We start from the raw sequence: 12064 nt of genomic DNA, 5'->3' as shown, positions 1-12064 counted from the left end.
CTGTCTGCTTTGCAGCATTCTGCATATAAATAACATTCTGCTTTTCTATTCTTCCTGCCAAAGTGAACAGCTTCACATTTTTCCATATTATGTCCCATCTGCCAAAGAGAAAGACTGCAGAATGCTGAGGTACAGAGGGATCTGGGTGTCCATGTGCAATGTTCCCTCTAATATTTTCCATCCATGCACGGAATGAATTTTGTTACGTACAATAATATCAAGAGCGATGTGTGGACACGCACCACTAGTAGAAACTGAACAAAACTTATATACTTTTAAAAACGTATCGTAGATGTGAAAGAATACCACCACCCCAGCCATTGACAGTGACATAGGTCACAAATTACATTATTTACTGAATTCAATTTTAAAGTTATATCATGGTGGCATTTGAGCTCACGATCTCTAGGTTTAGTACCATAACAACTACACTACCATGCATGAGAGAGATGCTTGTTAGTTTTATATTGTAGCTTGTATTTTACTCATTTGACAGATGAAGCGTTGAATTGGTAGCAATAACTCAAGTCAAGGATCTTTTGTTTCAATTTGACAAGCTCAAAATAAAAAAAGCCAAGGAGGTTTGTCTTTTTACTAGACAGAAAATGTGGAAAACACTAATTTTACTTTTTCAACTTAGTGAGTGCTTTCCTTACTTAAAACTGCTGTGAATTGTGAGGAAAATAGCTCCCTAATTTCTTCATATCAACAAACACAATCAGAAGTGTTGCTGTGATTTTGGTGAGCGATTGGTGCTTGTGAACTGGAGGGTAAAGGTCAGAGAGGCACAGTGTCCTTGTAAATTAAGTGGATTTTGAAGGGGGAACTGGGAAAGTGTGTGTTGTGGTGAAGAAAGAATGGAGTCCCAGAAGGGAGAATGAAGGTTGAAGTAATTTTTTGGGGATATAGTATTCCACATAGATTTTTAATTTTTTTAAAAAGCTATGAATTATGAAGTAATAAACCAGTTCAACATTTTAAAAGTAAACTGTATTTCACAATGCAGACAAAAATGAATTGGATTAGAAGTATTTGGAAGTATGCACAGTTTAAAATTTCCCCGAAGATAACCTCACAAGAACCTTTGCATTATTATTCAGAGATCTGGGCTAGAAAGCCAAAACTTTTCACAAACACCTGAGAAATGTCCTTGCGCTTTTAATGTGTCAAATATCTTTGAAATCATAGAATGGTTACAGCACAGGAGGCCATTCAACCCATCATGGCTGTGCTGGCCCTCTGAAGGGCCACTCCCCTGCCTTTTCCCTGTAGCCGTACAATTTTTTCTGTTTCAGATAATGATTCAATTCCCTTTTGAAAGCTTCACTTGACGGGTAACTAGTTGAGGCACAGATCAGTCATGATATAATTGAATTATGAGGACATTTTGGCTTGCATTCCCTTGAATTTAGAAGATTGTGGGGTGATTTAATCAAGGTGCTTAAAATGTGAGAATGGATTTTTTTAAAAATATTTTTGGGGGCTATTGTGTTATTCTGTAAAGAAGGCTGTGTGTGTGTGGTTTAATTAAGCTGGACAAGAGATTAATTGGAGTCAGGTTGGCTGAGGGGTTTAAAACATGAAAAAGATAGAGGTGTTAGGTTGAGATACAAGTAAATAGGTTAGATCTAACATTTTTAATTTTTAGATAAGTTGAGAGTTTGAATATCAAAGATAAAATGAAACGTGTTTGCATCTTTCAGGAGTTCCATAGGTAAATAGTAATGGGGATATTATATTTTATTGACCCGAAAGCAAAGACAAGATAGAGACATAAAGGATTTTATATTTGGAAGGATTTGTGTTTCAAAGAGATGTGTGAACAATGGGACTGGAGATAAAAGTGAGGAAAAAAATGGTATTTTAGAGTTACTGTGGCGAGCTAAGTATGGATATATCTGGAGCTGGGAAAGGATGCCATTTGAGGGGTGGAGCCACCTAGATGCCATCCAGTAAAGCCAGAAAAGTCTTGGGCTGCAACAAGCAGTTTTATTCTGAAGTGGATTCCACTGCAGAGTGGAAGAGAATAGAGGTTATATGGTATGCCTTTATTGAAGCTACAGCAGTTTGCCTTGTGTAATATTACTGGAATTCGTTTATAGTTAACATCTATAAGGGAGCATTGCCTTTACTTGTGGGTCTGACCAAATAGAGTGTCTTTTTGGGGAATGTTTTGTAAGAGTAACCTTAATTGTGTAACTGTAATTTTGTGTGCTTAAGTTTTCTTTGGTTAATAAAACATTTACTTTTAACTTTTAAAATCCCAGAAGTGTTACTGGACCTCTTACTGCTGAGATCAGTACATCGTGCTCTTGTTTTCAGAATACAAAAAGAAGGGTGTGGCCCTTAAGCCAAGTTTCCCTCTGGGATTTGTTTTGCGCAGCAGTTAACACTGGCTGTGCTCATAACAAAACTGATAAAAGGATTCAGTCGGGTACATAAGAGAAACTATTTCCTCTGGTGGAGGAGTAAAGAAAGACAGCACACTATAGAAGTTAGAAATAAAAACCAGAAAATGTTGGAAATACTCAGAAGTCAGTCTGTGGATAGAGAAAGAGAGAGTTAATGTTTCAGGTCAATGGCCCTTCATCAGATCTGTTCTGATGATAGATAATTTACCTGAAATGTAAACTCTGCTATATTTTGCATTTGTACTAGAGTTTAAAATTAAAGCTAGGTGTTTCATGAGGGAAGCCAGGAAGCACTTCTTGCACAAAATGAGCACTGGTGCTCACGTCTCAAAATGCAAGGTCAACTTAAAATTTTCCAAAACTGATGGATTTTTGTTAGGCAAAGGAAGGGGAAATGGATTAGTGACTGTGAATAGAGCTGAGGCACAGATCATTCATAACTGGATGATAGAACAGGTGATTGGAATGGCCTATGCTCCTGTTTCCAAAACTGAAAAACAAGCCTGAAAGATCATTTACACTGGTGGGCCAATACAGTAGGCAACAAGAGGGCACAATCTGAAAATTTGTGCCAGAAGCATTAAAAAGGGAGAGGTCCAAAAGGTAATTTCTTCCCTCTCCAAACCAGCATCTTACAACCTGGTGACATCTACCGCCTACAAGGACAAGATAGCAGATGCATGGGAACACCACCACCTGCAAGTTCCCCTTATAGTCACACACCACCCCGACTTGGAAATATATCGCTGTTCCTCACCATCACTGGACCAAAATCTTGGAACTCCCTCCTTAACAGCACTATTGGTGTGCCTACACCACGTGGACCATAGCAATTCAAGAAGGCAGCTCACCACCACCTACTCAAGGGCAACTAGGATAGGGAATAAATGCTGACCTAGGCAGCGATGTTCACATCCCATGAATGAATAAAAATCTTCCATTAAGAGTTATTAGAATTTGGTAGACATTATACAGCTGTTATTTGAAGCAAGTCAATCAGAATATTTAAGTGATAATTTGATAAACTCTTAAAATAAACATATTAAATAATGTGTTGAAAGGGCAAGGAAAATCCTATATTCAAAAGGCGATGTAAAACAAATGGTACTATAGGCCAGTTAGCGTAACATCTGTGGTAGGTGTGATGTTGAAATCTTTACTCAAAGATGCAATAGATAAACTTGATTTGGACTCAGAAATTAGAATTAGTACAAGAACTTTGGTAAACAATTCCAAATTAGAGGGAAGGTTGCAGCGAAACATAAGACGTTAACAAGCTTGTAAAATGAGCGTGTAAATGGCAAATGAAGTGCAATGTAATTAAGTGCGTTTTCTGTTCTCCATATTACCAAACAAAAAAGTCTTGAGGAGCATTGAAGAAAGTACAAAAAATATTTAAGGCTGATTCCTGAACTGAGATGTAACAAGTACCAGGAAAGACAAGCTAGGGCTCTCATAGTGCCCTTTAATATTATGAGAGGGGTTGGCTGGGCAGACGTAGAGCTGCTGTCACTTGTGGGAGGTGGAGGTGATGAAAGACTCAGGGTCAGAAATATTGGATAGTTACTAAAGCATTTAAGAAAGAACTCAGGATATACTTCTTTACTCAGTGATGACAATGTGGACCTTGTTCTCACATGGAGTGGTTGAGGTAAATAGGTGCATTTAAGGGGAAATTAGACAAGTAAGTGAGGGAGAAAGAAATAGAAGGAATTGAAGACAGATTGTAGATGGCTCATAGAACTTAAATACCAGCACAGACCTGTTGGGCCAAATGGCCTGTTCTGTGCTGTACATTCTATGTAATATAATTGGATTAGAATAGAAAGCTGATGGGGTGCACGCAAAGGCATAATGAGTAAAGTGGTTACAGCAAAATTCCCATATACAACATGGAAGCCTCTACTTTGCATCATTATTTAAGATGCTGTGCCGTCTGTGGCAACGTTAATTCACCACCAGTTTTTACTTCACTGATTCAGAATGGTATCATAAGTCATTTGAGCTGAACAAATCTTTACTGAAATCATAATTACACAAAAAACTTAGAACACCTAGTTACATACTTTAGGATTTAAATTATTCAGTGATTGAAGGGGAATTCTTATTGTGCATTTCTTGCATGGCAATAAAAATAAGTGACACTACGTGCATACATAGCTGCATAAGGTTGAGCAGTGTTACAGCGACATTGAGTCCGGTTTCCTTGATTGTGCAGTTTGTTTATGCAGGGTAGGAAACCCAGCTGGGAAAAAACACTGCTTACCTCAAATTTTGTCAACAGTACAAATTATTCCGTTGAAGACTTCTCTTTTAAATTATGCGTTCTTTGGGATATGGGTGTCACTGGCATTTATTGCCCAGCACCGGTTGCCCCTGAGAAGGTGGTGATAGGCATTCCTCCTAATCCACCACAGTCCATGTGGCGAATTTACTCCCAAATGCATTTAATTAGGAAATTCCAGGATTTGGGCCAAGTGACAATAGAGAAACAGGGACATATGCCCAAGTTTGAATGGTATGCAACTTGGAGGTGACAGTATTCCCATTCGCCTGCCCCCGTCTTTTAGGTTGTGAAGGTGCACATTTAGGGTGTCTGACGACTTTCTGCAGTGCATTCCACAGATAGTACACACCACATCCAGTGTGGAACAAGTGGATGTTTAAACTGATCGATGGGGTGAACATCATTTTGATTTGCTTTGTCCCAGATGGCGCGTGCTTCAGATATTGTTGTAACTACACTCATCCAAGTGAAGAGTCTTCCAACACACTCCTAACTTATGCCTTGTCGAATGTGAAGGGGCTTTAGGAAGTCAGGAGATTTTTTAAAAATTCTTTAATGGGATGTGGATGTCACTGGCAAGGCCAGCATTTGTTGCCCATCCCTAATTGCCCTTGAACTGAGTGGCAGCTTGGGCCATTTCAGAGGACAGTTAAAAGTCACCCATAGAGTCACTTGGAGGCCAGACCAGGTAAGGATGGCAGATTTCCTGCCCTAAAGGACATTAGTGAACCAGATGGGTTTTTACAACAATCAATGGGAGTTTCATGGTCACCATGATGGAGACCAGCTTTCAATTCCAGGTTTTATTAATTGAATTTAAATTCCACCTACTGGTGGTGATGCTACCACTATGCCACCTGTCCACTGGCACTTCAGCTGAATGTCTCACCCTTGCCTTTTGCTGGGCTCCACTATTATTGAAGAGGGGATGTTCATGAAGACTCCTTGCCATTATTTGCTTCATTGTCCACAAAGCAGGGTGACAGAGTACTTCAGCTCGGTCTATAGCATCCAGTTGCTATTGTTTAGCATGCATGTAGTCCTGCATTGCATCTTCACCAGGTTGACACCTCAATTTTTGATATGCCTGAGGCCATCCTGACATGGTCTTCCACAACTTTCATTGAACCAAGGATGGTTATCTGCCTTAATGATGGTGGCGGTGGTGGTGAAGTGAGGTATATGCCAGTCCATAAGAATACAAGTTGTGATGGAATACAATTCTGCTACTCTGGTGGCCCACAGCACCTGTTGAACGTAGTTGTGAACTGCTAGGTCTGTTATTAATAGCTCTTTGTTCAATTCCACATCAAATATATTTATCAGCCAGCAACTATTATGTTGTATTTTTATTTTTCTTCCATTCACAGATCATTATTGCACAGAAGGAAGCCATTCAGCCCATCATGTTGGCCAGCACATTCTGTTGGCAACCCAACATTTATACTACCGCCCCAATCATAAAAATTAAGAGGATTAGGACATTTGGCCCCTCGAGCCGGCTCTGCCATTCAGTAAGATCATGGCTGATCTGATTGTGGCCTCAATTCCACCTACATGTCTGCCCACCATAACCCTTGACTCCCTTGTCAATCAAAAATCTATCCAACTCAGCCTTGAATATATTAATGACCCAGGCTCTACTGCTCTCTGAGGAAGAGAATTCCACAGACAAATGACTCTGAGGTGAAAAAAATTCTCATCTCCATTTTAAATGGGAGACCCCTAATTTTTAAACTGTGGCCCCTAGTTCTAGACTCCCTCACCAGGGGAAAACATCCTCCTAGCATCCAACCTGGCAAGCTCACCTCTCGTTCCTCTAGACTCCAATGGGTATAGGCCTAATCTCTCCCCATAGCCCTACATTTTTCTCTGCTTCAAAATGTTTATCCAACTATCCCATAATAGTTGTAATACACAAGTTAAACATACAAGAAATTTGCACTACCAGCCTAATAGTATTAATTTCTTTTAATAAAGATAGATATTTTCATCTGACTTTTATACTTGGTGCTGCTTCTTGCTCTCAGAATAGCTTCAGCCCTCTGCCCCAAGAACTAGGAGGCAGCACAGTGAATAAGCATCATCTCAAAGTACCACATTAAATCCTGAGCTCTTGATTTTATCACACTGCTCTCTCAACAAAGAGCTCATAAAATTCAAAAGGAAGATGATGTAACCCAGGCATATATACCCAAATGTCTGGATCATTTTGATTAGCCTCAGGTGAAGACTAGGGCATAGACCATCCAAGCAAAAAGCAAATATCTGGAAATTATATAATGTCACAAGATGCTGAAAACACTCAGCAGGTCTGGAAGCATCTATTCAATGAGAAACATAGGGTAAACATTTCAGGTCAACGGCCTTTTGCTAGCTCAGACTTGGGTCACTGTCCATAGTTTGCCCAAATGCCTTTAAAGCTTCTGTCAGTGCATGGTGCAGAAAGCAAACAGAGACAAATGTACTCCCAGAACTAAAAGCACACACAAAACACTGCTCCTTATAGAAGTGGCTAACTCCCGAATGAATAACCTTCCAAACAAATCTGTAATACAGTTTTTGTTTGTCTAGACTGTTCCGATTGGTCACTTTGCGCTCTATATCTGCTGGCGAATTTATTTGGTGGGCGGTGCAGCTTTTCTTTCAATTGAAGTGGCAAATTTGTACATAACAAAACCAAGAGCAATTAAAATATTGACTTGTTTTTTAAAAAGCCATAAAAGGAAATCATGATTGGCAAATTATTTACCTTTCTTCAGGTGACATCTACAATGTCATTATCAGACTTGATTCAAAAGTTATATAGCTTATTTTACCAATTCAAAAAAAAATCACACCAATTGAATTACCAGATAATTAAAACATGTCAGCAAACAACAACAAACGACACTGATTTAACAGGCGGCGACCACAACAGTTCAGTTTGTACATAAAAGCTACAAACACCACTCTGTTCCAAAAGCAACCAGCTAAAAATGTCAAAACAAGTTAATGAGGACTTTGGAGATGGTTCACAGAAATTAAAGCAACAATGTAGGGCAGCAGAGAAAAAAAAACAGCTCTGATGTAAATAAATGTTAAGATCTTTTAATAATATTGGTCAAAAACATCCATATTAAATATAAATAATGCTGCATTTTGTACAATTAAAGGCAATAAAGTTCAAAGAATTATTAAATTTTAATAACAAAACATAAACTCAAATAAAAAAATACTTGCATTTATATAGCATCTTTCACAAACACTGGACCTGCCAAAGAACTTCACAGCCAATGAAGTACTTCCGAAGTGTAGTCACTGTAGTAATGCAGGAAGCACAGCAGCCAATTTGCACACAGCAAACTCCCACAAACAGCAAAGAGATAGTGGCCAGATAAACTGTTTTTGCAGTGTTGATTGAGGGATAAATATTAGCCAGGACACTGGGTATAACTCCCCTGATCTCCTTCGAAATAATGCAATGGTACCTTTTATGTCCACCCAAGAGAAAAAACAGGACCTCAGTTTAACACCTCAGCCAAAAAATGGCAATTGTGACAATGCAGCACTCCCTCAGAATGACAGTATTGATTTTTATGCTCAAGAATCAAGGCAACCATAATTTTTTCCTATTTTTGCACGGGTTGTGGGCGCCGCTGGCTAGTCCAGCATTTTTATGTCCACCCCCTAATTGCCCTCGAGAAGGTAGTGGTGAGCCGCCTTCTTGAATCACTGCAGTCCATGTGGTGTAGATACACCCACAGTGCTGTTAGGGAGGGAGTTCCAGGATAATGCTGGGTATAATACAAAAATTGAATGTTATAAAGCTACTGCAAAACATTGATAGCCAAAAATTTAAAAATAACACAAGATATAAAAGACATTATAAATAAGGTTATAAATGCATTATTACAATGGTTAATATTGACAAATGCAACCAGCTGAGTTGCTTTAGTTTTACTGCAGTTGTTTTTTAGCAGGAAAAACCACAACTAGACTATTGCATCCAATTCTAGTCACTACACTTTGGGAAGGATGCGAGAGTCCTTTTTTTTAATTCATTATAGGGATGTGGATGTCCAGTATTTATTGCCCATCTCCAGTTGCCCTTCAGGAGGTGATGAGCTGCCTTCTTGAACCACTGCAGTCTATGTTGTGTAGGTACACCCACAGGGCTGTTAGGGAGGGAGTTCCAGGATTTTGACCCAGCGACAGTGAGGGAACAGCGATATATTTCCAAGTCAGGGGGGTGAGTGGCTTGGTGGGGAACTTCCAGGTGGTGGTGGTGTTCCCATGTGTCTGCTGCCCTTCACCTTCTTGATGGTAGTGGTCATGGGTTTAGAAGGTTCTGTCTAAGTAGTGTATCTTGTAGGTGTACACACTGCTGCCACCGTTCGTCGATGATGGGGGGAGTGAATGCTTTTGAAAGGGCTGCTTTGCCCTGGATGGTGGAGCTGCACTCATCCAAGCAAGTCTGAAGACTTGATAGGGTGCAGAGGAGACTTGCCAGAAAGGTTCCAGAGATGAGGAATTTTAGCTACAAGGTTAGGTTGAGGAAAGGAAATTGAGGGAAGATTTGATTGAGGTGTACAAGATAGTGACAGGTTTAAATAAAGTAGATAAGAAAAGCTGTTCCCATTAGCTGATGGTACAAGGGCTAGGGGACACATAATTTAAGGTTTTGAGCGAGAGATTAGTGCGGGATGTGGGATGTGAGGAAGAATTTTTTTTTTGAACATAGTATGATAATGACCAGGGATATGCTGCCCAAGTGTGGGAGAGGGTACCATGAATGATTTCAAAAGGAAATTGGATGGGCTTCAAGGGAAGAAGCTGGTCAGGCTACTGAGATCGGATTGATTGGATTGCCCTACAGGGAGCTGGCATGGACTTGATGGGCTAACACATGCAACAGCAGTTCCAAGTGTTCCTGCTGGGCACAGAAGCCAGTGTACAATTTCCCCTCACCACCCACGACAACCACATGTCCTCCCCAACCCAGGCCTGGCCCTGGCCGCGCCCACGCCCTGCACCGCCTAGCTACGCCCCCTTCGCTCGCCGACCACGCCCCCAACAGCTGGCGCCGCCCGTAACCAGGGCATCCGCTGTGATTGACAGTGAGGCCGACCCGCAAGGCGCCGGCAGATTCTGCCCAGGACACCAGACTCACCCCGTCCCGCAGTCAATGACACAAGGAGGTAAATGGCCGGCCATGTTTTGTCAGCTCAGTTGTATCAGCCGAGGGAGGTTTGGCGAGCGCCGAACGGCGATGTGTTTTGAAGCTGCCTTTCAAAGCATGGGGGCCGCTGTCGTCGTCACAGCCGCCACCACCACCACCACCACCACCAACCAACCGCCGCGTCTCCGCAGTAACCATGAGGAGAGCACTTCCGGGGTCACGGACGCCTGAGGGCGCTGCTTCCCCGGATCTCCCGCTATTGGGGTCCCACTTGTCAGCTGCGATCTCCCAACAGGGAGGAGAGCTCAGTGTCAGGCCCAAGAAGTCCACACCGAGAGAACAAGCGGCGGACTGTTCGTGGTGGTAGGGGGGTGGGTTCCCCAGATACCACCCAAACTGATACCGGCAAAAGATTCTGTGCTAGAGGAGGAAGGTGGGCATCAATTGAGGGATAGACCAATCCTGTGGCACGAATGATAACGTGGTGCCCGGGCTCTGGCTCTGGAGCTCGCCACCTGGGCTAAAATATTTTTTTTAATCTATCCCAGCCCCGAACTGGGTCCCCATGGCTTGAGTTCCGGCCTCAGCTTTGCTGTCAATGAGAATTAATTTTACAGTGATAAATCGAGGCTTCCATCTTAGAAGGGACAGGTGGTTGCCCCAAAACTAGCATGATGGGCCGAATGGCCCTCCTTCTGTGCTGTAACCATTCTCTGATTCTATAATAAAAACTGGTTCGAAAGCTGAGACTGGGTCAACCCAAATGCAGAGCGGTGGAGGCGTAAATGTGGTTGTGTTGGAATTTGTTAAAATAAAGACCTGTATTTATGTAACACCTTTCTTTGCATGGCCACAGGACATCCCAAAGGGCTTGGCAGCCAGTACTTTTGAAGTGTCCAAAACGTGATAGCCAATTTGTGCATAGAAGATTCCCACAAACAGCATTGTGATAATGATTAGAGAACCTGTTTTTGCTGTTGATTGAGGGATAGGTATTGGTCAGGACACTGGAGATAACTCCCCTCTCTTTGAAATAGAGCTGTGGGATCTTTTACATGCTGCTGAGAAACAGCACAGGGAACTCCGTTTATTATCTCAGTGCAGCTCCCCCCAGTACTGCACAGGAAAGTCAGCTTTGATTTTTGTGCTCAAGTCTTTGGACAAGGACTTGAACCCACAACCTGCTGACTCAGAGGAAAAAATGTTACCAACTGAGCCATGACTGACATTTGTTTTGGCCAAGAAAAGTATCTGGATAATGCAACAGGAGATGTTAATATTGCAATCCTGTCACAATAAGTGCATGCTCTAGTAAGTGTGAGGAGCTGTTACTAACTGGGTAAAGGTTAGGGCATTATTCTTAAGTATATATAAGACTGGTTTTCACCTGTGTGGGGGGAAGAGAAAGGGGAGCCTGTGCCTGTGTTCTCTGGATTATGTTAATGAAAAATGGCCTCAGAGTTTTTCTTACTCAGTGAATGAGCAGTGAATTATGACACATGTAGTGCAGCTCCACAAAGTGACAAGCAGGTGGTTCAAGCACCCAACTACTTGCTTTTGAAACTTAACTACATTGTTGTGAAAACATGTAAAATAGATGACTTTTCACCCAAATATGAAGACAGAATTGGCAAAGGAACACTGGTGTAGGCCATTCAGCCCCTCAAGCTTGTTGTGCCATTCAATTAAGTCAAAACTGACCTAATTCCATCTATCTACCCTTGTTCTGTAACCCTTAATATCATTGCCTAACAAAAATTGATCAATCTTAGTTGTGAAATTTTCAAATGACCTCCAGTCTCAACAGCTTTTTTGAAAAAAAGAAAAGAAAAACTTGTGTTTTCATAACCTTGAAAAAGTGCTTTATGGCAAATAGAGTAATTTTTAAGTGTAGTCATGATTGTATTGAATGGCAAGGCTTGAAGTGCCAAATGACCTACTCACATGTTGCAAACACAGCAGCTCCCACAAATAGCAATGTGATGATGATGACCAGGTAATTGGTTATTTGTGGTGTTGGTTGAAGGATGATCATTGGTCAGGACTGCAGGGATAACTCTCATGCTGCCCTTTGGAATACCACACCATGGGTTATATCCACCTGAGAGGGCAGAAGGGCCTCATTTTAACATCACATTTGATGGACAGTACCTCTGAGGGTATAGCTGTCACTCAGTACTACACTGAAGTTTTATGCTTCCATCC

The 12064-nt window shown here is 41.4% G+C and overlaps 1 protein-coding gene across 4 annotated transcripts in view; it reads right to left on the bottom strand.

Annotated features, from left to right (window-relative positions):
* The window catches only part of actr3b (actin related protein 3B), a 93942-nt gene extending 83907 nt beyond the window's left edge, over positions 1-10035 (bottom strand). For 3 of the 4 annotated variants that reach the window (XM_041183080.1, XM_041183081.1, XM_041183082.1), the window contains exon 1: positions 9851-10035. In XM_041183080.1, the coding sequence (XP_041039014.1) occupies positions 9851-9894 (44 nt within the window). In that variant the 5' untranslated portion in view covers positions 9895-10035. The remainder of the gene's footprint in view (positions 1-9850) is intronic. The other variant, XM_041183083.1, reaches the window with a different exon arrangement.
* Between the last annotated feature and the right edge of the window lie 2029 nt (positions 10036-12064).

The sequence above is a fragment of the Carcharodon carcharias genome, chromosome 3 (assembly GCF_017639515.1).
Source record: "Carcharodon carcharias isolate sCarCar2 chromosome 3, sCarCar2.pri, whole genome shotgun sequence".
NCBI lineage: Eukaryota > Metazoa > Chordata > Chondrichthyes > Lamniformes > Lamnidae > Carcharodon > Carcharodon carcharias.
Note: the sequence above shows the minus strand (reverse complement) of the source record. Positions and strands in the feature narration are given on the sequence as shown.